Consider the following 25,506-nt stretch of genomic DNA (forward strand, 5'->3'; position numbering starts at 1 on the left):
CTCAAATTAGTTAGGACTGACTTATACATTTTGTTTTGAACACCTAAGAGATGCTTTTTGGATATTTATATTGCCATATTCTTACTTGAATGCTTTGAATGACTACATCCAATTCTGCACCTATGCCCTCTGGTATTGCTTTTTAACCTTCCTGGAATCCATTTTCTAAAAAATAAAGACATTTTCAGATCTGAGAGCTACATTTCAATGTCTGTGGTTATAATTTGAACAGGAAGTAGCTAAAACTTTCAAGGCATTTTATCTGGACTGTAGATACTACACCGAGAGGTTCTGACATAGTGGCTAAAATAAGATCTTCATGTGTATTAAATGGAACAATAATCTTTTCATTCACCTGTATACAGTTTTATAAGATTTTACCTCTTATAGAACCAGATTAGTACCTCTCATTTTTTTCTGATGTTGGAAAAATGTACTAATTGAAACATGACCAAGTAGGAACATTTCGCCAATTTGAGAATCATTGATTAGTGAAAAAAATCTACAAACATTTCATTCCTTTGCTTAGTGGTAGTTATCAGGAGGTGTTTTAAGCTTATATGAAAAGGGTATTAAAGCTACAAAAGCAAAGGAAAAACTCCCATGTTCAGATCTTGTTCTAGTTAGAAAGGTGAAACTGAAATTAGGGTTTTTCATTAGTGAGTCAAATGCTGTTAACACTCTGTTCCTTAGCTGATTTGGATTCTTAGTATCGAGATTGGCCATTTCAGGAAATGAGGTTACCAGTACCCTTCTTACAGCAGCTAAATGCGTTAAGTTGAATGTAAGGATGCATAACATTTACTTGTTTGAACTGGACCCCACTACTGATTCCTTAATTGCTTGAATTCTTCTATGTGATTTGTTCCAGCATAATTTCAATATTGTTATGTGCCAAGGTAAAGCCTTAATGAGATTTTATTGCCTCTGGGATGCTTGTTTAGTTTGTATTTTGTTTACCTTTTTCTCTTAAGGAGAAAGCTATGACTTATGTACTTTTAAGATTGTTACATTGAAAAGCTGCTTTCAGCATTAGAGCTATAAATGAATGTTATCTTTTGAGAAAAACAATCTAGTTTTTAGCTGTAAAAGCTGTGTTTATTATGGTGCTAATGTAATAGCTACCTTTGAATAATTTCTTCATTTTCTGTGATGCTGTTCAAGCAGCAGAGCTCACCAGTTTTGTGTGGACACATTGTAGGGCTTGGGCCCTCCAGCTAGCTCCTTTGGGGTTTTGAATCCATATGTTTATATGCTTTGGTGGGAAATACAAAACAAGTATTTTGATTTCTAAACCCAGGATTTTAAAAACTGATCCAAGGAAGAATTTCGGAGCTGAGAGACCTTTTTAGCAGTAGTGATCTATAACCTATATATGCTCCATGCTCCTTTCCCAAATAACTAGTGGGAGCTGCCCCTGGAATGGATTCGATCTTGTAAATAGGAAAGCTGTCACTTAAAAAAAAATTGTATATGTTTGCCTACTAGCCATGTATCTCAATCATTTTGTTATGTGTACAATGATGTACCTTATTGGTAAAATAATTAGTTTGATGTTTAACAATAGTGCCTTTAGTAAATTATTTTACAACCAAACATGTTGTTTTTTGTTAGACCAATTTAGGAGAATGTAGAAACCCATGTTGATATTTGAGATATTTAGTGAGAACTCTAAAATTTGTTCATTTAAAAATAGATTTTAGTTTCTTGTTTGCTAAAATATTAAAATATTAATTTTTAGAGCAGTTTTAGATTCACAGCAAAATCTTATGGAAAATACTGCAGATTTCCCATATACCCACTGTGGTCATACAGGTATTAAATTTTAAGACTGCTGTGTGTGTGTGTGTGTGTGTGTGTGTGTGTGTGTGTGTGTGTGGAGTACTGGGCATTGAATCCTGGGCCTCTCAATGCTAGGCAAGTGTTCTAGTGCTGAACTACAACCCTTTTTTGAGAGATCTCGGATTGCTCAGGCTGGCCTGGAATTTGTGATCCTCCTGCATCGTCATCCTGACTAGGGATTTCCAGGCATGTACCACCACAACCAACTCTTTCCCATGTATTTTTACACTGAAATAAAAGCAACTATACCTTTTTTTTTTGGCAGGTGGGTAATTAGGTATTGAATTCAGGGGCACTCAACCACTGAGCCACATCCCCAGCCCTATTTTGTATTTTATTTAGAGATAGGGTCTCACTGAGTTGTTTATTGCCTCCCCTTTGCTGAGGTTGGCTTTGAGCTCAGGATCCTCCTGTCTCAGCCTCCTGAGATGCTGGGATTACAGGCGTGCGCTATAAATGACATAACCTTATTTATCCTAAGAGCCCATTAAAATTAGGTGCAAAAATATAGCCTTTTAAAACAGTACTTGAAATCAATGGATAAACTCAGATAACTTGACCACATAAATCTTTAATGAGGTATAAGAATACATAACAATAGAGGTAACAACTTGCATAGGTTTTCAGAAAATGAACAGTTTTAAACCTAGTCATTTATGTTCCAGCTGTATTTTTGGCACAAATAATTTGTTCAGTGATAAATTCTCATAGCACTTTGTTATCAACTTCCCCAGATGACATGTGAAATTTAAATGTGCTAATGGAGGTCTCTTTCAAGTTTATACTTACATATAAGCACTAGTGGCCAAGAGCATTCTACAGGATGATATTTTTCATTAGATTTCAAGCTGCAAATAAACCCACTTAAAGGGACAAATCATCTTCTAGCAATTAACACTGCTTAAGAGCTTACAGAACTGATGTGCAGAGTTTAGTGGAGTGAAGTTCCCTTCTGAGTAAGGGAGCAGCAGTAGGACTTAAAAGACATCTAGTGAGATTATTAGAGAAGAGCAAAGTGAGTGTCTCACAGTTTTTAGTAAAATTCAAGTTCAGGTAATTTTTTTTTTTTTAAAGATTGGGGCCCCATGTTTAAGTGATTTCCAGTAGTCACATAATCCTAGCAAGAGTAAAAAATCCAGGCTTCTGTTTTTTAGAAAAATGAGACACTAGGTATATAAACCAGTTGCCAATTTTGAATTTTCCTTCTCTACCTATGCAGTTTTTTGAGACTTCTTATTCCTCTGAACTAAACATTTCAAGTATACAAAGCTTTAAGAAATCTAATGTTATCAAATATAAAATAAACATATACCCAGGATAAACTACATTTGTATTACATCATATTGTTTTGCTAAATTCAATTTTTTAATGACTGCTTTATTAGAATCTGCCTTATTAGAACCTGTTTGCTGCCGACAAATCATAAGTCCCAGCCATCATTTTTTCATGTCCTTAGTTGCAAAGTTCACTTAATATACCATTTGTAAATCTGCCATTTTCATTTAAATGCAGATTGACTCTGCCAAATAAAGAACAATTACTAAAACAAAATTTACAAGATATCTTTTGAGCCCTGTAATGCATGAAGCCTCAGGAACATCAGTGAGTATGACTGCTGAGTATTAAGATGATATCTGGATATTTTACTTTCGTTATATAGTTTAATTCTCTTCAAGGGGCAGATATTCAATACGCAAATAGCCTGAAAGAAATAACTTTGTTTGGTTAAGACATTGTGAAGAAAGTGTCTAATTTTCAATCTATTTTGAATTTGTATAGAAAATAGTTACAAAAGGTAAGTAACAAATGTATATAAAATGCCTCCCAAATTTTTTTAATAGATTGCACAAATTCATGATATGAGCCAGTTAAGACATCAAAATAAGAGGTTAACACTAGTCTGAGGTAAACATTAAAAGTTTAAAACTCTGAGTACTTGAAAAAAGTTTAGTTCCCTGCAGTTGATACACTGTCTCTGTAAAAAAAAATAAAAAGTTGTCATAAATACAAAATGTAAATGTAGTGTGCACTGATTTCAAAATAAAAAAAATACAATGAAGCTCAGAATTTTAAGCCAGCCCTTTTAAAAAGTATATATACAAATTGCAAGAAGAAAGCCCTACTATCTTTGGATCAGTTAAGGATTTCATTAGAAGTGGTATCAGCTTCTTCACTGGTATGTTGGCTACTAGACAGGAGCTCTGGAGACAAGAGTTTAGAATGTCCATTCTCAGTAACTCGCTGGGTATAAAACAAGATATAAGCTTGGGCCTTGCATACTTCATCCATAGTGCACATGCTTAGCTTGGAATCATTGCAGTGTACCCAGAACCCTAGAGTGAAGCATAGAAATAGGATGTTTATAAAGGAACCTCCGAAGTTTCTAGTATAAAAAGCTAAATTTTACTGAAAGTTAAGCTTTTTCTGAAAGAAAAATAATTTTCTCAGCAATTTCTCCAATGAGAAATACAGCTCATGTAATATGTTACAGTATGTAACTAACTCCTGGTAATTCACTGTTGAATTAATTCCTTTGTGGATTATCTGGGCTTTTTGTAGAGGGGTGTGTATGTGTGTTGGTCACATTATTTATTGTGTGGGTATTGGTGGTGGTGGTTCATTCTTTATTCAGGTACCAAAATGGGAATAGTGAAATGTCTAATCCAATCACTTCTGATAGGATTATACTGTCCTAGAAGGGTCGTGGAGACAGCAAATAAAACTAGATTATGTATATTAAAGTTGTACTCTTTAAGTTTGTTCTGTATATCTGTGATCTGTGTGTTATATGTTAACAAAATGAACTAAAGTAAAAGGAATAAACATAGGACCCTGCTATTGGAAGCATGTCTTTAAGAAAAGTATACATTCTGACTTTTAATTAGCAAGACCACCTTCAGTATTGTGTCCCCCAAACCCTTAAATCCTCAAAAGTATTTTGGACTTTCAGAAAATATACTATTACTGCAAACCTTATGAAAATACAATTATTTTCTACACAACCTCTCCTCACCCCACCCCATCCCCTTTTTTTTCCCCCCAGTGCTGGGAATTGAACCCAAGGTCTTTTTGGTACTGGGCATTGAACCTAAGGGTGCTCTACCACTGAGCTATGTCCCTAGTGCTTTCTGAGGCTGGCCTTGAACTTGTAATCTTGCTGCCTCATCCTCCCTAGTCCTGGAATTTCAGGTGTGTGCCAGAGCCCCTGCCTCCCACCCCCTTTAAACTAGCATACTTAAGAAACATTCTTTCTTTTCTCTCTCTTTTTCTTGGAATTGAACTCAGGGGTACTTAATCATTTAGCCACACCCCCAGCCCTTTTTTGCATTTTATTTAGAGACAGGGTCTCACTGAGTTGCTTAGGGCCTTGCTAAATTGCCGAGGCTCACTTTGAACTAGCAATCCTCCTGCCTCAGCCTCCTAAGCCGCTGGGGACTACTCCCAGCACTTCAGAAACATTCTAAGGAGAAAAGTGGTCAGGTGGCTTTGTTTAAGATTATCTAGTGGCCAACTTACAAATTGCTAAAGCCTGAATCCAGCGTCCAAGTCTAACCCAAGATAAAATAATTTTTCCTATCTATACCTCCTTCAGAGTTATAGCAGTAGGCAGTGTAGTGTCCTGAGCCGAATCCTTTCCCATGGTGCATTACTACAGCAGATAAGTCATAGATAAAGCATTCTGGTTTGAGGGATTTCAGGGTCTCCCTGCAGCAATATGGCTCCATGTTTAAAGTTTCCTCAAAGCCAACATGAACACCAATCTTCTCTCGATTATTACATCCTGACCACCTGAGAACAAAGTAAAATAATCAGCAAAAGGAAGGAAAATTAGCACATACTAGGTCCAGACAGTTGCTTAACATTAAGACCTCAGAGAATGAGAAACAATATATGAATTTAAAAAAAAAAACCAACAAAACATGTATATAATGTCCTTTTAATGATGAGTTGGGTATAAATGGAGATATTTAGGTGTTAAATAAATCTAAAGAGGTCCAATCAGGTTTCAAAAAACATATTTGCCTTGTGAGTTAGACGACATATAGGAAAATTAGCTCTTAGAAAATTATATAGCCCTAAGGGCATTTTTCTCTTCTAACAAATAAAGTCAAGGCTCCAAAGAGTTTTTTAAAATTCCTTATTATCTCTTATTGTCTTACTACAGTATGGAAAGGGTACCCCAGATGAGAGACATAATACACATTTTTCTTGGCCAGATGAGAAGTAAAGAAAACCAAACAGGGAAAAATTCATTTTCTTGGAACATTTCAGAGCTCTTTAAACTAAAAACAAACAAAGAAAGAAACATTTTGAAACTGACCTTGCCTTTATGTAAGTCAGGATAATATCCATTACTGATAGGATTCTAATAATGTCCCTATATTGTGATTTTCTCAATCTTCTGGTCATGCCTCCCATTATTGGATCTAAACGTGGCAAGTAATGTTTTTCTTATAGGCATGCTATGAATTGGAGCTACGGGGTGGGGGGATCATGTTCTTTAAAAAGAACGTAATCCGGTTTGGGAAAGGATGACACTGACAAACGATAAATACATGGAAAGTATTAAAACTTGAAGTTCAGACAAACAATAGAAAAAGGGCAGAGAATATAGACAGGGTTTAGAAAGAAAAGTAAATGTTGAAATGCTTAGTACTATGTCAAATGGTGTATTTCTGTGATATTGTGAAATATTCTTCCTTTCACTTACTGACATATAGCTTCCTAAGACTTTGGAATCCTTCCAGTGAGTATCTTGAATACCAACAAGATGACTAGTGGCTAGAAGCTCCTAAGTAGCTTCAGCGATGGGTACTAGTTGTGTCTTTCAGACCTATCTCCTGTCTCCAGGAAACTGAACACTGCTAGCTGGTAATTTAATCAACCAAGCCTCCATAAAAGCGCAAAAGGAGTGGGTATGGTGGTGCACACTTGTAATTCCAGTGACTGGGGAGGGCTGAGGCAGGAGGATAAGTTCAAGGCCAGCCCCCACAACTTAGCAAGACCCTATGTAAAAAAAAAAAAAAAAAAAAAAAAAAAAAAAAATAGAGCTGGGGATATAGTTCAGTGGCAGAGTGCTTGCCTGTCATGTGCAAAGCTCTGGGTTTGATTCCCAGCACTGCAAAAACAAAAATAAAAATGAATAAAAAGAGGACTATGGATATCACTCAGTGATAAAGCTCCCCAAGTCAATCCCTAGTACCCAAAACAAAAAACTCAAAAGGGACTACAGCAGCTTCCAAATAACTAGATGTGGATGTTCCCAGAGGGTGATGTGCCAGGGAGGGTACGGAAGCTCCTTGCTCTGCACATCTCATCCATCTGGATCCTTTAACATAACCTTTGTGGTAAATGGGTAAACTTAAATATTTCCCTGAGTTCTGTAACTCTGGATTTGTGACTAAAAGAAGTAGGGGCCCATCTGTGGGGCTAAACTCTCAACCTGTGGGATCTGATTCTATCTCCAGTTGTAGTGTCAAAATTAATTGAACTAGAGGACACCCAGCTGGGGTCTGTTGTAGAACTTCTTTCTTGATGGGGAGAAATCCCCATGGATTTTGGTAACCAGAAGTCACAGAAATACTCTGTGTGTGAGAGTACAGAAACTGCCAGTACATCCTGTCTATGAAATGCATAAATATCCTGCATCCAAGGCACCTAGAACTTTAATAAAAGGGAAGATCAACACATAAAATAATGGGACTTGGTTAATATGAGAAGCTTCTATCATTTATCCTCACTTTATGTATATCTTTAGCTTTACCATAATATTCAAACCTTGTTACTTTTCTGTATTAATTTAAAACACTAGTAAGACATCTGAATAGAAAACATCTACTCTCCTATTGATAACAGATTGGCTACCCAAATTTTTATGCTGGTAGAAATAAAACAAAATGATAAAGAACAAGATAACACTACCCAGAATTCGTAATAGCTTTCTTCTAAGAGGTGAAGAAAATAGGACTGGGAGGTAGACACAAAGTATTTCTAAGATATATGAGAAATATTTCACTTCTTATGTTTCTTCATAGACTTCTGCTGCTCTTCCCAATCCCACTCTTCCCTTTTCCCCAGAGGCAATCACTATTTTGAACATTACTTCTTTCTGTATTTTAAAGATACATTCATTATTAAACAAAATTTTGTAACTGTATATATTTAAATGTGGCTACATACCTACATACATAAACACACACACATGAGAAAGATCAGGACATGTTGAGAGAGAAGTTTTCCATTTGCATTTAGAGTTGTCAACCACAAGATGATGAAACCAAAGAAGCCAAGCCCACAGCAACCTCCCATCCCAGCTCCTTTGGTAGGGGACTAAACAACATGAACCTGCTGAAAATGTAAAAAGTTTACATCTTACCAAGTTTTTTGACAATCATTAGTAAAACTTGGGTTGCTTTTCAAATATTTTAGAATTGTATTTATTCCTATTGTAACTCATCACTCAAAAGAAAAAGGTATATGAATGTAATAGTAGGTTCAAGTTTGCAGAATAGATTTTTTTTTGCGGGGGGGGGGTGGGTGGGTGGTGGTGGTGGTGGTGGGTACTAGTAGTGAATCCAGGGCCTCCCACATGCTAGGCAAGCACTCTACAGAGCTCAATATTTTAAAGACCGGTTTATATTTATATATCTTTATATCTTATATATTTTTATATCTTTATATTTTGCATTAGGGATTTAACTCGGGATGCTTTACCACTGAGCTACATTCCCAGTTCTTTTTTATTTTTTGTTTTGAGGCAGGGTCTTGCTAAGTTGTTCAGTGTTGCTAAGTTGCCCAGACTGGCCTCAAACTTGTGATCCTCCTGCCTCAGCCTTCCCCAGTGGCTGGGATTATAGGTGTGAACCACTGTACCATTTAAACTGCTGTAGAGAAAATTATCTGGAAAATTCAGAAATTAACACTTATTAAATGCTTTGGGTGAAGATTTTACTTGGCTGCAAAGATCATTCACAGAATGAAGATGAACTTTTTTTGTGTGTATGGTGCTGGGGATTGAACCCATGGCCTTGTGCATGTGAGGCAACTGAGCTACATCCCCAGCCCCCCTTTTTATATTTTATTAGAGACAGGGTCTTGCTGAGTTGCTTAGGGCCTTGCTAAGTTGCTAAGGCTGGCTTTGAACTTGCAATCCTCCCGAGTCACTGGGATTACAGGCATGTGCCACTGTGCCCAGCTGAGGATGAACTTCTTATGATAAACTTTTTTCTGCTTATGTAGCTAAGTATATACTATATTGGTTTGAACTTCTATTAGAATTTATTAGTTTTTCCCCTGTGACTGGCTCTGTAGTGATGTATATCAGGATGCCACTTTTAAGGTTATTTTTTTTAAATTTTTTTTCTCTATTGTTAGTGAAATCTTTTTCTTTATGCATGTGGCAACTTGGTAATTTATTCCAACATACTATAATTAGGTGTCTATTTGTACTGCCTGTATAGACAATTATTCAAATTTATATCTTGGCTTACTTTTTCCCATTGTCCTTAATATAGAAGTATGGTACTGGTATTTGTGTTTTACAGTGTAATCTATAAAGTGTGGGGCCCTCAGTTTCTAATACATTTGTGGAGTTCTGTCACTTTCTATACAGAGCATCTGAATACAATTACTAAAACTAATTGTGACAGTTTTTAACTATATATTTTTGCTTATTTACAATATGAGTAAAATGTTTCTCTCTACAAAGCTACTTTAAAATCATATCTAATTCTTGGAGAAAAATGACTGTGTGTCCCTCCTAAATAAAAAGGTCCATTAAAAACTGGGATTTATCTTTTATACATGTTTTATGTTTTATCTTCTGGAAAATACAATAGTACTTTGAATAGATGAAGAGAACAGAGAAAGATAAATGCAGTAGAGACAAGATAAAGTTTCTAGAATCAAAAATGGTATTAAGAGTTAAAAATATTTGGGTAGAAGATGAAGGGACATGGAATGTCAAACAAATCTGAATTAAGATCTTCAAGTTTCAGATTAAAGAAGTACCCATGATGGAATTAAAGCAGTAATTAGAACAGGAAATCCTTCAATAGTTTATAGAAACCAACTAAGTACCAATTTAAATCACAAAAATTTAAATCTTTTCAAGTTTATCTTTGCAGAATGTTATATATGTACATACATTGTCCCTCCAATCTCCACTGCCCTAGGTAAACTTATTTTCAGTCCGCATTATTTTATACACAATAATAGGGCTCATCTAATTTTTCACTAAACCTTTTCTTGTAAATTCTACCCTATTCCTTCATTCATATCTTTGTTCATGTGGCTCCCTTTGACTAAAGTGCTCCTCCTTCTGTATATACCCCATTCATTTGCTTAATAAATATTTTTGGGCTCACTATGTGTGGACCATGGTTCTGGGCCTTGAGATATTAGGGATGAAAACACTAAGTCTACTGAGTTTGTCCTCCTGGTAGGAGGAGAGAAATAACAAACAACTTAATTGCAGAGAGTAGGTTTTGTTGTTAAACAAAAATAGGATACTGTGACAGATGGCTGGTTGGGTGCTACTTTAGAGAGGACTTCCCTAAAGATGCCACAGATGAACTGGGACTTGAATGAATAAAGCCCCAGAGGAACCCTCAGAAAGGCTTTGGGAAAGTTTTAGACATCTGCTAAATCCCTCCCTCCAAATCTCTGATAGTATATTTATATGCAGTGTATATATTTCTACTGAATCATTATTTCTGTGCATGCCTGAATATATGGAATATAGAATATCTTGAATCAGAAAGCACTCACATGCTGGGCATGATGGTACATGCCTGTAATCCGAGCAGCTCGGGAAACTGAGATGGGATTGTGAGTCAAAGCCAGCCTCAGCAACTTAGTGAGGCTCTAAGCAACTCAGCAAGACCCTATCTCCAAACATTAAAAAAAAAAAAAGGTTGGGGATGTGGCTCAGTGATTAAGTGGCCCTGGGTTCAATCCCTGGTAACAAAACAAAACAACAACCCACAAAAAATTCTCTAAACTTTCACATGGTATTTGCTGATTATATTTGTGGTATTTGTGGTACTGGGGATTGAATTTGTATGCTATGCCACTGAGCTACATCCTGGCTTTTTAAAAAAATTTTGAGATAGGGACTCACTAAAAGTTGTTGAAGCTGACCTTTTCCTCCTGAACACCTGTAGGCATGCATTACTGAGCCTGGCTGCTGATTAGACCTTTAACAGCAAAATAAATAACTGAATGATTAATGTTAAAGTAATCAATTCTGGGAAGTAGTACTGAGGAGAGAGAGGTAATTTTACTATACTAAAGTATTTGAATTTTTAAAAAGCAGGTATTTTGGGGGGCTGGGGATATAGTTCAGTTGGTAGAGTGCTTTCCTTGCATGCACAAGGCCCTGGGTTCAATCCCCAGCACCACACACACACCAAAAAAAAAAACAACAAAACAAAAACAAACAAAAAAAAAACACAGGTATTTTTTAAATTACAAAGACAAATAGCAACAAGTAATTTGTCATGGGCTAGACAGCTTTCAAACCATTGCATGTTAAGTAACTTCAGAGGGTCTCATTCCTTAAGAGAAAATACCTCCTCAGGTTAATGCAGTTCACACGAAGAATAAAGTCATTTACTCATTAACCAACAGATTTGCCAATTAATTTACCTTATTATTTCAGAAGGCGAGGATTTTGGCTTTCTAAAAACCACTTTGAATTGAATTGCTATCCTTTGGGGGGCAGGGTTGGTGCTGGGGACTGAACCAGGGGCCTCATGCATACTAGGCAAGTGCTTTACCACTGAGCTAAATCTCTAGCCCAAATTGCTATGCTTTTGATCACATATTTTCCAAGCACAAAGTATGTCAAACACTCCAAAAAAATTATAGGTTAAATTTTTAAAAATTATACTTGAGGGCTGGGGATGTGGCTCAAGCGGTAGCGCGCTCGCCTGGCATGCGTGCGGCCCGGGTTCGATCCTCAGCACCACATACCAACAAAGATGTTGTGTCCGCCGAGAACTAAAAAATAAATATTAAAAATTCTCTCTCTCTCTCTCTCTCTCCTCTTTCACTCTCTCTTTAAAAAAAAAAAAATTATACTTGAAAATGCTGAACATTAAACATCATTAAATTTACAAGCATATAGTTGACCAAAATGTAAGGATACTCCTCAGTAATGCATTCTACAAAGAAATGCTAATAGAAGGTTAGTTTTAGCAACAAGGTTAGCAACACGTATTAGTTTTTTTCCTTAGTCATCTGCTAGCCAAGTATACAGTATTAAAATTTAATCCATCATATGTGTTCTTTCGAGTTTTAAAACGTTGTAAGAGGCAATAACCAAGTTAGAAGTGTGAAATTAGTAGGCAACTGGTACTACTTCTACTAACCTGAATCTTTTGAGGTGTAGTCTGAGAACCTGAGGTAGGTGGCATATCATAAGCTGTTTTTGGGCTTCTGTGAGTACAACTGGTTTTGAGGAAAATCTTCTACGCTTTGCTATAATATCAAAGAAAGAATGAAAATCAAATTAAAGATACAAGGAAAATTTGCATAAATCGTTTTTACTTAACTCGGACATGAACTAATTAAACACTTACTGTGCTACAGCTGTTGTACTGTGCTAGTGATAAAAACATGGAACTTATGATCCACAGTTTAAAAAATGAAACAAGCTAGACAAGTTAGAAATAAGCACATGATTTCATAAAAATTATGCAAATGAAAGAATGAAGTATACTGCCACATATTTAAAAGTGGCCAATTAGTAGGAAAAATCTAAAATTTTCCTTCTAAAAATTTTAATACACATTTCCCAAACTGTTAAAAAATGTGCGGTCACTTGTTTACTGAGGCTAATCAGGACCCCAGGGGGACAGGGTCCTTACTGTCCAGAACAACCCTCCACCCTTTCTGGGGGTCTACCCCAGTCCTGGCTGTTGGCCTCAGAAAGTGGACCTTTTCCAGCAGAGCATTCAAGGGTTCCCTCACTCAGGTATCTTATTTTTGCTCTTTTAGCATCAGATCTTAGACAAATAGAATTTGAGATTATTTTTGTTGTCCCTTCCACTTCTCTAGTGTTCTTTTTAGGGATTGATTGTGTCCTGGCTTTCTGGTGGGCCATTGCCTACCAAAGTTTGCTCTTGATGTCCAGGACTTTTCCAACTTGTACATTAACTCTGACTCCAGACATGGCAGCAGCTGCTTCTCATGTAGGAGGCAGAATTAGTCCACCATAAAGCTGTGTTCTAGCTGTCTCTTCTGACCACCAGAAATCTTTCCGCCATGTCGATAAGTACCCCAAGATCAGGTACCTGGCTACTGATGAATATCCTATTCCTACATCTTGATTTTCTCCTACAACCTTATGGTCCACAAGTAGCTATACAAAGGATGCCAACTTCTTGACTCATATATTATATATATATATATATATATATATATATATATATATATATTTTTTTTTTTTTTTTTAAACTGGTGATTGAACCCAGGGGTGCTTAACCACTGAGTCACATCGCCAGGCCCCTCCCCCTTTTAAAAAATTATTATTATTGAGACAAGTTCTTGTTAAATTACTTAGGGCCTCATTAAGTTGCTGACACTGGCCTTGAATTTACTATCCTTCTGCCTCAGCTTCCTGAGTCTCTGGGATTACAGGTATGCACTATCTCACCTAGCTGACTCAATACTTTCATCCTCTGCCTTTATGTATTCGAGCAGCTCTTCTAGGCCACCATGTGGTAGCCCCAGTAGATATATGCGAACTCAGTATAAAACTATAAATATCAGTCTACCCCAAATTTGGTGATGAAAGCATCTGGGACTGTTAACACTTATGTGCAAGAAAATACACACTTCATCATAACAAAATTGACAAAGGTGTAGTCAATTTTTTCTAAAACTTTATACATTTTTTTTCTAAAACCTTATACATCTTAGACCACTTCAGAATAGAACTCATATTAGACAGTACGCAGAAAAACATGAATTAAAGTCATTTTAGAAAACTATCAATTAATGTGATCTTATCACATTAATTGATAAGATCAATGATGAAACTTTTTTTAGATGTCCAATTTCTCTAGCAATCAGAGAAATGCAAATTATTATTTTTTTAAAGAAAGAGTGTGTGTGTGTGTGTGTGTGAGAGAGAGAGAGAGAGAATTTTTAAATATTTATTTATTTTTTGGCAGACACAACATCTTTGTTTGTATGTGGTGCTGAGGATCGAACCTGGGCCGCACGCATACCAGGCGAGCGCGCTACCGCTTGAGCCACATCCCCAGCCCCAATGCTAAAACTTAAAATCTTTTCCATTAAAAGTTTATCATCGGGGCTTGGGGCATACTTATGGTTTGAGTGCTTGTCTATCATGTGCATAGGACCTGGATTCTATCCCCAGCACTGCAAATAAGAAAAGATTAGATTCTAGAATCTTTTTCCGAGACATGGAAATTAGGAATAATATCTGAAAGTGTATAATAAACACTAAAATATCATGTATATGTTGACATGTATGTATCGATGTGGTTTTAGATAGTATTTTCTTGGAATAGATGCTTCTGTTTGAGACAGCTAATTCATCATCATCATCATCTTTTTTTTAATATATATTTTTTTATTTGTAATTGGACACAAAACCTTTATTTTATTTATTTATTTTTATGTGGAGCTGAGGATTGAAGCCAGCACCTCTCCGGTGCTAGGTGAGCATCCAATAGCCACATCCCCAGCCCTAGCTAGTTCATCTTCTAATGTGGGGTTCTTGTGTGCTCCTGAGAGTTATCATATTGGAATTATTATTATTATTTTTGCAGTGCTGTTGATTGAACCCACACATGGTAGGTAACCACTCTACCACTGAGCTACATGTCTACCTTGTTTAAAAATTTTTATATAGGGTCTTGCTAAGTAGCCCAGGCTGGTCTTGAACCCATGATACTCCCAAGCTGCTGGGATTACTGGGGTATGTCACTGCACCTGGTTCATAATGAATGTTAATTGTCCGTTTCCTCCACTAGGAATGTGAGCACTGATTAACTCTATATCCACAACAGTTACAACAATGAATACAAAAGAGACAGTAGATGGTTCTGAATCTGTTTTTATGAAGCCAACTGACATAGTAATAATTTAGCTACATATTATTTTCTAATAAATATGTAAATACATAATCTATATAACAATGTTTTGATATATAGCAAAACTGTCATAAAGCAAATTTCATTCATGTGGTATGCTTTCCTTTGCCACTTTATTGTACTCTACATGTCAAATTTAAATTTCTTATTTTATGAATTTCTTCTCTCAATTGACTATAGGATAAAAAATTGTTTAATGTCATCAATAAGGCAAAATAGTTCATAAATGCCAACTATATAGTAGAGATGTCTAGTCTAATTTCTTCTGATGAACTAAAAACATGAATTTTCACTTAAGGAATTTCTTCTAGCTTCTTCTCACTTGTGTTAATCTTAGAAAAGCAGAAAATATTCTGTACTCACAGTTACACTGGTCACATACGTAGATTTTTCCTTCTAAAACTTCAGTTTCTGTAAATTTGGCCAACATTTCAGTAACCAGACATGGCTGGGAAGCAATATCTTTTCCACTGAATTGGTATCTTTCTGGAAATTCTAGTGACAAATCCCAGAAAGGTTCTATAGTATTTGATTTGTTGTCACATGCAAGACATGTAACCTGTAAATACAAATATTAGTTACTCAGATTACAATTCTGTTGAAACACCAATTCCTTTCACTTAGAGGTCATTCATTGACAATTCATAAGTATTTCTTCTAAAATGCACCATTAAAATGCTGAATTACTGGCTTTATATTCTTGTTAGAAAAAATTCTAATTTTTCTTTCCAAAAGATTATCATTATACCCATTATGAACTAGTGTGCTTCAACTATGAGGCCTTTAAAAAGCCCCAATGCAAGTCAAATCTAGAACTTACGCAAAAGTTCTAACTATAAGCTCATTTGATAGGCATACATTGTGTCTGTGTACACATATCGTGTGTATACATATATACACATCACAAATATATTTATATGCACTTAATTTAACATATTTTATGTTATTAGGCACCAGGTCCTTTGCCCTTTTTCCTTCATCTTCTACTTATTGTCTTTATCACCCCAAATCCTATAACCTCTAAACCCACTCATCTTTTATGGGGGGCAGGGTGCTTGCTGGGGATCGAACTCAGGTCATCTCACATGGTATATACTCCAGAACTGAGTTATACTCCTAGCATTTCAATTCACCATCTTAAACACAGTACAAGTAAAACACTATTGGTAAATTTCATTATGCAGATTTTGAAGCCCTATCAACTAGTAATTTCAAAAGAATACATATAAATAATATTATCATATTTTCACTTAAGTTACATATAATCCCTATCCAAATATAAAAAAACCTAGAAAGGGTTGGGGATGTAGGCCAGTGGTAAAGCATTTGCCTAGCTTGCACCAAGAAGGCCCTGGGTTCAATCCCCAGCATGAAAAAAAAACCAAAAACAAAACAAACAAAAAAACCCCACAAAAACCACAAAAAAAGTATTCTAACAACTTATATAGCAACACAGTAAATGGAAGGGAAGGAAAAAAAAAGTAACTTCACTGAAACATACAACAGGATTTAATGCCACCAATCCTGCACATAATTGAAGACAGACTAAGGGCTAACAATAACAAATATCACAAAGGAACTCTTTCATATAAGCTACATTCCTGGCATGGGCAACAAAAAGAAGAAGCCAGTTCTACTACAGGTTTTAGATATAACAAACTGACACAAAGAATACTCTTGGTGTTTAGTCTGGGGACTCATTAGCACCAGGCTTGACCTTTTGAGAAGTTTCTTGAATAAAAAGAAAAGAAATAAAAGCCATCCCAGCAACTGTTGGAATCTCCTGTGAACCAGTTTTCTGAGTTTATTACACGTTTAAAAGGAAAAGGGGCTTGAGGTGTAGATTAGTGGTATAGCATGGGCTTAGCATGTGTAAGGCCCTGGGTTCAATCCCCAGCAATTGTCCTTGCTCCCAATATGGGTTAAGAGAAGCAAAGTTTGTGTAACAATTTTCATTAATTTCAAAGTTCATTTATAAAGGAAAAAGAGGGGAAAAACAGACATTCTCACACTCCTGGAAATATAAAATGGTAAAAATCTTTCTGAAAAAAATGTTTTCATTAAGTATCAAAAGTCCTAACGTTTGATAAAGTACTTCTATTTCTAGGACTCTGTCATAAAGAGATCATCAGAAAAACTACATTAATTTATCATGATATTATAATAATGACAAAATCTGAAAGTCAAATAGGGATTAAAGTTAGGGTACAAACAAACATATAATGGACACTAAAATGTTTTGAAAAGAATGATCAATTCATGTGTGTGAGGGAGGGAATACTTGGAATTTAACCCAGGGGTGCTGCTTTACACTCAGCTACTACATCTCTAAGTCCTTAAATTTTAAGACAGGGTCTTGCTAAGTTGCCTTAGCTGGCCTTAAACTTGGCTAACCTTTAGCTGCAGCTTCCCAAGCAGCTAAAAACAATGATCAAATATTTTTAATGACTATGGAAAAGCCTTACAATATTAATTTAATATTAATATTAAATTGAAGTCAATTATGGTACAAAATATGTGCAGGAAAAAAGATTAGAAGGAATTATGTCAAAATATTAAGTTTTACCAATTATGCTGTTATGGGACAAGGAAGGGAATGTTTTTTCTGCTATATAATTCCTATATTATACAGATTTTCTATAACTATATTTTGCACTTACAGATATTTGAAAGCTTTTGCATAGAAAAGATAAAAATGACTAGCCAGGTGCAGTGGTACATGCCTTAATGTCAGCAGCTTGTGAGGCTGAGGCAAGAGGATCACAAGTTCAAAACCAGCCTCAGCAACTTAATAGAACCTCTCTCAAAATAAAATATAAAAAGGGGCTGGGGACATGACTCAGTGGTTAAGCAATCCTGGGTTCAATCCCTGGTACAAAAAAAAGGAGACTGACAAAAAAGTTAGCCCTTATTTGCTAATTGGTATAATGTTGAATCTTTATATTTCTGAAACATTAAACTGAAATTTCAGTTATTCCTTACAAGAACTGCATCTGAACTATTTAAAGAAACATTCTAGAAAAGTGTTCTATAAAAACAAAAAGGAAGGGGGCTGGGGATATAGCTCAGTTGGTAGAGTGCTTGCCTCACATGCACAAGGCCCTGGGTTCAATTCCCAGCACCATAAAAGATAAACAAAACAAAACAAAACAAAAAACCCCCAAAAGGTGGTATCATAATGGAAAGTTGAACTGAAAAATACAGCTAGGTGTACAGGGGGAAGAAGATGACCTAAAGGCCTAAATTTTTCAGTTAAAATAAAAGCAAAGCTGTGTGCTATAGAGAAGAAGAGAGTCCACTTCTAGTAACAGTTCATTCATTATAGAGAGCCTTCAATTAGAATCTGTGTTTGTAGCTGAAACATTTTACAAGAGAGGAAACTGTTATAGCAGTAACTAAAATAGAGGAAAACCCATTTAGGATTATTACTCTAGATAAAATTACATTTGTCCATCTTAAAATTTTCCTACCTACTTGTAAAAGACTCTGACCCTCTGACTTTACAGAAAGTACTCCAAGGATCCCTGAACTTGCTCAAGTATTAGCTGGGCAGGGTAGCACACACCTGTAATCTCATGACTTGGGAGGCTGAGGCAGGAAGATCACAAATTTGAGGCCATCCTCAGTAACTTAGTGAGACCCTGTCTCAAAAATAAAAAAGGGCTGGGGCGTAGCTCAGTGATAGAGCACACCTGGGTTAAGTCTCCAGTGCCACATACACTGCCCCACCCCCACCCCCCAAAAAGAAAGAAAGAAAAGAAATTGCTTAAGTGTACACCACTCGTATTACAGAACATTAGTATCTTTAATCCCCTGGAATGAATGTATTATTATTTACCTAGAAAGTTCTGTTTCCTAATTTCCCCCTCCCCTCAAAAAGCTTCTCATTCCATGAACACATAACTATTTTCCAACGATACATGAAGGAAAAAACTGTAAATGACTTCTTTATACACACTCATAAAACCAATCCATTTTGACCTGAAGTGGAACAAGCTCAACCTTGATGCATACAGAATATGCATTTCTGGTACTTTACGAATTCAAGATGAAAATAAGATTTAAAAAAATCCTTACCTGACTAAGAAGTTGTCCATGAAAAATATTATTTACGACATTTAGAACCTGTTTGATAAGTTTCCTTTGGGAAGTGGGGATGAGAGCTGGTAACCTGGTACCAGTTGTCTCTAGTTCATGTTGTATTTTATCCAAAAGTTCACAAAGAAATTCCTGAGCATCTTGTTGGGCATAACCACGAAAAGCAGGAATTACCCTCCACACTGAGTGAAGCATAGCAAATGGTGAGACCAGCGCCCACTTTCCAGACCACATGACTTGAAACAAAGTATGCAATTCATGACAAAGAGAAATGTACTGTGAACTTGGCTCCCTTGGCTGAATAAGTTCCATATTTCTACTTTTTGATGCCCCACCACTTAGTCCTGATGATAAACTTGGCTGTCTGGAGCAAACCAAGCCTGTATCTTTTTCTTGGCATTCATTCATTTGATATACTACTGTATCTGTTATGGGTGGATGCTTATAAGATCTTGTGTTATCACTAGCAGTCACAGTCAGCCATTGGTTCAGATCAAGTTTTAAAAAACACTGTCGAAAAATAAGTAAATGACTCAATACCTGAAGAACAGAATTCATATAGCAAGTATTTCCCAAATTTCTCAATCCTGTTACACCAGGAGTTCCTATTGGTCTTCGTTTGACTGGAGAGTCACTGCCTTTTTTAAATCTCACATCTTCTGAGGTAGAAATGACTTTATCTTTTGCTGGTGATAGTGGAGTTTGTGGTAGTACTTCAACAGGAACTATTTCAATGGTGGTGGACTGAACTAGACCTTGCAAACGTAAACTCTTTCTTGGAGGCATACTATCTAATTCTGCTTTCACTTGATACTCTAATTCCTGGTGTCTTTTTTTCACTTCTCTTTTTGCTATCTTTTCCTGAAATTGTTCTTGCCTTTTTTTCCCAATGGGTGATTGTTCAAACCAAGTTCGAAAAATTTTACCCATGAGCATTCTTCTTCTGTGCCAAAGGGCAGTACACATTTGATCTTCATTCTGAAGCAGAGATTGGGTGCCATCATGTAAGAAGAAAGAATTGTCACTTGTATCCACAGACCGTAAAACTCTTCCACTACGAGTTGTACTGTGATAATTTTGGCTTTTGATTGCACTTAAAGTACTTCGTAGTAACTTCAGGTCTCCAGTTGCATTATCATTAAGAACATAATCATCACAAAGATAACAAAAAACATACATCTCATTCACTTCCAGTGCAACAGGATGACTGCTTTCTTGAAAGTGCTTGAGTGCATGCTCTTCAATATATCGTCCACAGGCAACATGAGAACAGCTGAGGCAAGCCCAAATAGATTCAGTTGTATTGCAGTCCACACAATACCATTTCTGAGGGTTGAGGATGGAATGGTCTGGAGCAAGCTGCAACTGCCCAACGTGTTTGCACTTATCCATTGTTAGCATTTATTCAGTCTGTCTGAGAAACACATAATCCAAATGACTCTCTGTTCACAACACTTGAAGAACCTGAAAACTAAGCAGAACAATGTCAATTTTTAATAAAAGGCAAGTCAAGAATATTCCTTTTTTATAAGGTATATTCACAAGAATAGTATAAATCTGTTCTGCTTCTAATTTCTGAGCTGCTTGTCATAAGATCGTATGTAATTTTCCCTCTCCCCTTACTCCTGGTTTCCCTAATCTCTCACTCACTTTGCTCTTAAAAAACACATACTTTGGGCCCGGTGCAGTAGTGCATGCCTATAATTCCAGCAGCAGGAGGATCGCAAGTTCAAAGCCAGCCTCAGCAAGGGTGAGATGCTATAAGTAACTCAGTGAGACCTTGTCTCTAAATAAAATACAAAATAGGGCTGGGGATGTGGCTCAGTGGTTGAATTCAATCCCCAGCACCACCCCCTGCCCCCCCCAAAAAAACCCCAAATACTTTGGTATTGTATCTACAATTAAAAATATAAAAACAAAACAAACACATACTTTACTTTCCCTTTAAAACTTTTGTGTTTAATTTTCTGCCACCATCTAGTGGTGAAAAATGGGTAGTGGCCACTTTTCACTAAATCAGAACAAGATCTATCCTCTTTACCCATTAGTTTGCTGGCAGTTCCTAAAACATTGCTCTTCTTAAACACTGGGGATGGCAAAACCCAAATATATCTCTCAATGATATTTACTAACATTCTGAGGCCCATGTGGAGTTACCAAAGAATAATCATAGTTAAAAGCATGTGTTGGAATTCTATTTGTGATTCATATTTTAAGAAAGTTTTAAAGTTCAAGAAGGTTTTAACGTTTCTAAACTTCATCTATTAAAAAAAAAAAAAGAGAAAAATCATCCTGACTTCATTAGAACTGTTCAAGGATTGAGAGAGATAACAAACGTTTATTTGACTCATGATAAATACTCCATAAACTGTAGCTACAGTGAATAAGTCTTAATATTCTATTTATTTAAATTAAATATTTGACTTAATTATATTAAACTTGTCTTTCCACTTAGTAAATCAATGATTACTTTTAATTATGGCTGCATAACATACTCTTATTTGACAGACCTGACAATTTGCCTTCAGGAGGAAGAGAGTATGTTTTTATGTTTGAATATTCTCAGGAATGTAAAAATATGTGTAAACAAAGAGTAAAGAGAAAGAATATGAAGTGGATGGCAATATAATGAGCCATTACATTTTAGCAAGACTAAGCATATCTGAAATTAGAAGCGTATTCCTTTTTCTTTTTTAACAGTGCTGGGGATTGATTGACCTCATACCTGCTAGGCAAGGGCTCACCACTGACCTACATATTTCCCCCAGCACCCCCCCCCCCCCTTTTTTTTGACAGGGTCTCGCTCAATGGCTGAGGTTGGCAATCTTCCTTCCTCAGTCTCTAGCCGTAGCTAGGAGTACAGGCATGCACCAACAAGCCCTGTTTATAAACTTTTTGTTTTAAAGGCCTACATAATTTTTAATATACAACTTGCTCCTTTATAAGTTAAAGTCAGGAGCATTTCTGTTATAGATACTTAAAATAATAAGAAAAAAATGTATTAGAAACTAGTGATAGGGTTAGGATTGTGGCTCAATGGTAGAGCACTTGCTAGCATGTGTGAGATCCTGGATTCAATTTTCAGCACTGCATATAAATAAATAAAGGTTCATTGACAAATTAAAACAAAACAAAACAAAAAAACCAAAGTAGTGATTATGAGCCATTTTTCCATTGGTTTAACATAAATTGAAGCCAAATTTCAGGGTGCAGATGAGAACCTAGATAGAGAAAATTAACATCATATGTAACATGACCATGCTTTAAATTTTAAGGGCAATAAGATGACATGAATTTCAATGGTACTTTCAAGTGCCATCTCCAGAGCCCTATGAAAACTGCAAAGGTAAAGCTGATTTCTGGTCTCTCCTACTTCTCTTTGTAAAATCTCCTAGCTATCAGAGCCTCCTTTTAGATATCAGTCCTACTAAGCATGACTTAACTCATGCCAGTACCAACTCGCGCATGTGAACACATTTCAAATACCCATTTTAAATTCACTTCTCTCCCCTAAAAATTTCCTGAGTTCTGGTCGTAGCGGCGGAGCGGAGCCGAGCTGATCTGATCCAGGAGCGCGGTTATCCGACCGGCTGGGTCTATGGTTGCTCCGCGAGCCGCTCCGCTGGCTGGTGCTTTTTTATCAGGGCAAACTGTGTTCCATGGCAGGGAACTTTTGGCAGAGCTCCCACTATTTGCAATGGATTTTGGATAAACAAGATCTGTTGAAGGAGCGCCAAAAGGACTTAAAATTTCTCTCAGAAGAATATTGGAAACTACAGATTTTTTTTACAAATGTTATTCAGGCATTAGGTGAACATCTTAAATTAAGACAGCAAGTTATTGCCACGGCTACAGTCTATTTCAAGAGATTCTATGCCAGGTATTCTCTGAAAAGTATAGATCCTGTGTTGACGGCTCCGACATGTGTCTTTTTGGCATCCAAAGTAGAGGAATTTGGAGTAGTCTCAAATACAAGATTGATTGCTGCTGCTACTTCTGTATTAAAAACTAGATTTTCATATGCCTTTCCAAAGGAATTTCCTTATAGGATGAACCATATATTAGAATGTGAATTCTATCTTTTAGAACTAATGGATTGTTGCTTGATAGTGTATCATCCTTATAGACCTTTGCTCCAGTATGTGCAGGACATGGGCCAAGAAGACATGTTGCTTCCCCTTGCATGGAGGATTGTGAATGATACCTACAGAACGGATCTTTGCCTACTGTATCCTCCTTTCATGATAGCTTTAGCTTGCCTACATGTTGCCTGTGTTGTGCAGCAAAAAGATGCCAGACAGTGGTTTGCTGAGCTTTCTGTGGATATGGAAAAGATTTTGGAAATAATCAGGGTTATTTTAAAACTATATGAACAGTGGAAGAATTTTGATGAGAGAAAAGAGATGGCAACTATTCTTAGTAAGACTCCGAAACCAAAACCACCTCCAAACAGTGAAGGAGAGCAGGGTCCAAATGGAAGTCAGAACTCTAGCTACAGTCAATCTTAAAACATTCCGAAGAATTCCGTAGTGGACCACTTGGAAATAAACCATTGGACAGATTTCAGTAATGTCTTCAGTGGAATACAAATGAAAATGAATAGCTTGTTTCTGTCAAGCATATTGGGAATTGATTTTATTTTTGCAAAATAAGTTTTTCTTTGCCTAATTTGATTCTAGTACATAATTGATAAAAATCTCTTAATTATAAAAGTTTGGAAAGGGGAACTACAGACACACATACATAGACATTTTATGATTAATAGCTTTTGATTAGTATATTTCTTAATTTGGATGAAAGACATTGTAGCTTTTTATTAAGCCAGAAAACATGAAACATTTTATTTAAAATTCTGTGGTCATTGAGGGACCAAAAAAGGACATAAAGTCAATATATGAGGGTTCCCCCCCCCCCCGGAAGTTAAACTTTAAAACTGTATTTAAGGAATAAAATCTTACAAAATCCTGGAAGATTTTGATAATGATGTTGATAATTTCAGGGAAATCAATCAAGTACCCATTGATTTTAAAATGTATTTTATTCAGTAGTTTGGATGTCTTGCCATGGAAGATAATAGCCCGGCCTAGCAGAAAAGTGCAATATGTATAGGATACTTTGACATTTTAGAAGCTATATTAATTCCGTAACCATTTTGAAATGCTGGGCAAACTTTTTTTAAAAAGTGAATCATACATGAAGTTATTTGCAATTAATTCAATTAATGAGACATTTTGAAAGTTTAATTGGATAAAATACCATAATGAGGTTGAAATTTTGATAAATTTTTAATGTTGATTTTTAATCTGCTGTGAAATTTTTTTTTTTTATAAGATACATGCCCTAGTTTAATTTTGTATCTTCATGTGGATTTACATATTTACTGCAGGTATCCTGAGCCAGGAATACAATCAGGTTTCAGGCCAGTTTGAAACTGGCTATTCTTAATTTTCATGAGTGTAGGACCATCAGATTAAATGTTATGTCAGTGGACTGCGCTGTCTGTGGAATTTAATAACTTAATCATTTTCTTCAGACCTGAAGGAGAGTGATAAAACTTGGAGTCATAAGATATTAATGTACAATTTAAGGATTAAAAAATTTTCTATAAATAAATTGTGAACAATGGATTATTAAATGTTGACTTCCTTCCTAGTATAAGACTGCAAGAATAAAAGTAAATTCTTCAGCTATATTAAAAAAAAAATTTCCTGAGTTCTAAAATCTGGTCATACATACTATTTTATTAGAACTCCTAGGATTCAATAATGGTTGCTAATGAGACATCAATGACTAACATACTCTGTTATCTTATATCCTTCCAGTAACTAAAGCAAAATACCTTACAGTCATACCTGATTTTCTCTTCACACCAATCCTTCAGGAAAAATGGTTCGCTCTACTTCCAAAATATATCTAGAATCTGCCAGGCACAGTGGTGCAAACCTATAATCCCAGTGGCTTGGGAGGCTGAGATAGGAGAATTGAGAGTTCAAAGCCAGTCTAAGCAACTGCAAGGCACTAAGCAACTCAGTGAGACACTGTCTCTAAATAAAATACAACACAAGGCTGGGGATGTGACTCAGTGGTTAAGTATCCCTGAGTCCAATCCCCGGTACTCATCTCTTTTTCAACCAACCTGATCCAAGCCACAAACAAATCTTACCTGGACTATTGCAATGAGGCTCCTTAAATGGTCTCTCCAATTCTATCTTTACTGCCATGGAAGTTTACTAAACACACACAGCAGCAATCTGCTTCTAGACCCAGACAATCGGGGACCAAAAAGGAAATAAGGTCAGTAGACCCTTGCTCTGAACCTCTCCCACTTACACTTATGTGGAGTCAGCAGGGCCAAGAGGATGTTTGAGCCTTCACATACTCCAAACTGCCCTTCTAGACTCACTCCCTGGTACCTGGGTCTTGGAGATTTGCTCCTAGG

At 36.2% G+C, this 25,506-nt stretch overlaps 2 protein-coding genes across 2 annotated transcripts; one reads left to right on the top strand and one right to left on the bottom strand.

The window, feature by feature from the left end:
* Positions 1 to 20,468, bottom strand: USP44 (ubiquitin specific peptidase 44; the record flags this gene model as incomplete). Its single annotated transcript, XM_081311064.1, has 5 exons — positions 1 to 4,175; positions 5,426 to 5,631; positions 12,216 to 12,324; positions 15,333 to 15,528; positions 19,047 to 20,468. The coding sequence occupies 5 exons, from the start codon at positions 20,466 to 20,468 to the stop codon at positions 3,976 to 3,978; spliced, it is 2,133 nt and encodes a 710-aa protein (XP_081167190.1). The 3' UTR covers positions 1 to 3,975.
* A 2,136-nt stretch (positions 20,469 to 22,604) lies between these two features.
* LOC308658340 (cyclin-C-like) lies at positions 22,605 to 24,771 on the top strand. Its single transcript, XM_081310899.1, has one exon. It carries the CDS (start codon positions 22,727 to 22,729, stop codon positions 23,573 to 23,575), a length of 849 nt encoding a protein of 282 aa, XP_081167025.1. The 5' UTR covers positions 22,605 to 22,726; the 3' UTR covers positions 23,576 to 24,771.
* The last annotated feature ends 735 nt before the right edge of the window (positions 24,772 to 25,506 follow it).

Source organism: Spermophilus citellus, assembly GCF_964194105.1.
Source record: "Spermophilus citellus genome assembly, chromosome: 10".
In the NCBI taxonomy this organism is placed as follows: domain Eukaryota; kingdom Metazoa; phylum Chordata; class Mammalia; order Rodentia; family Sciuridae; genus Spermophilus; species Spermophilus citellus.

Excerpts from the sequence above, each read along its gene's own strand:
- LOC308658340 (XM_081310899.1), top strand. The coding sequence starts at position 22,727 with ATGGCAGGGAACTTTTGGCAGAGCTCCCACTATTTGCAATGGATTTTG.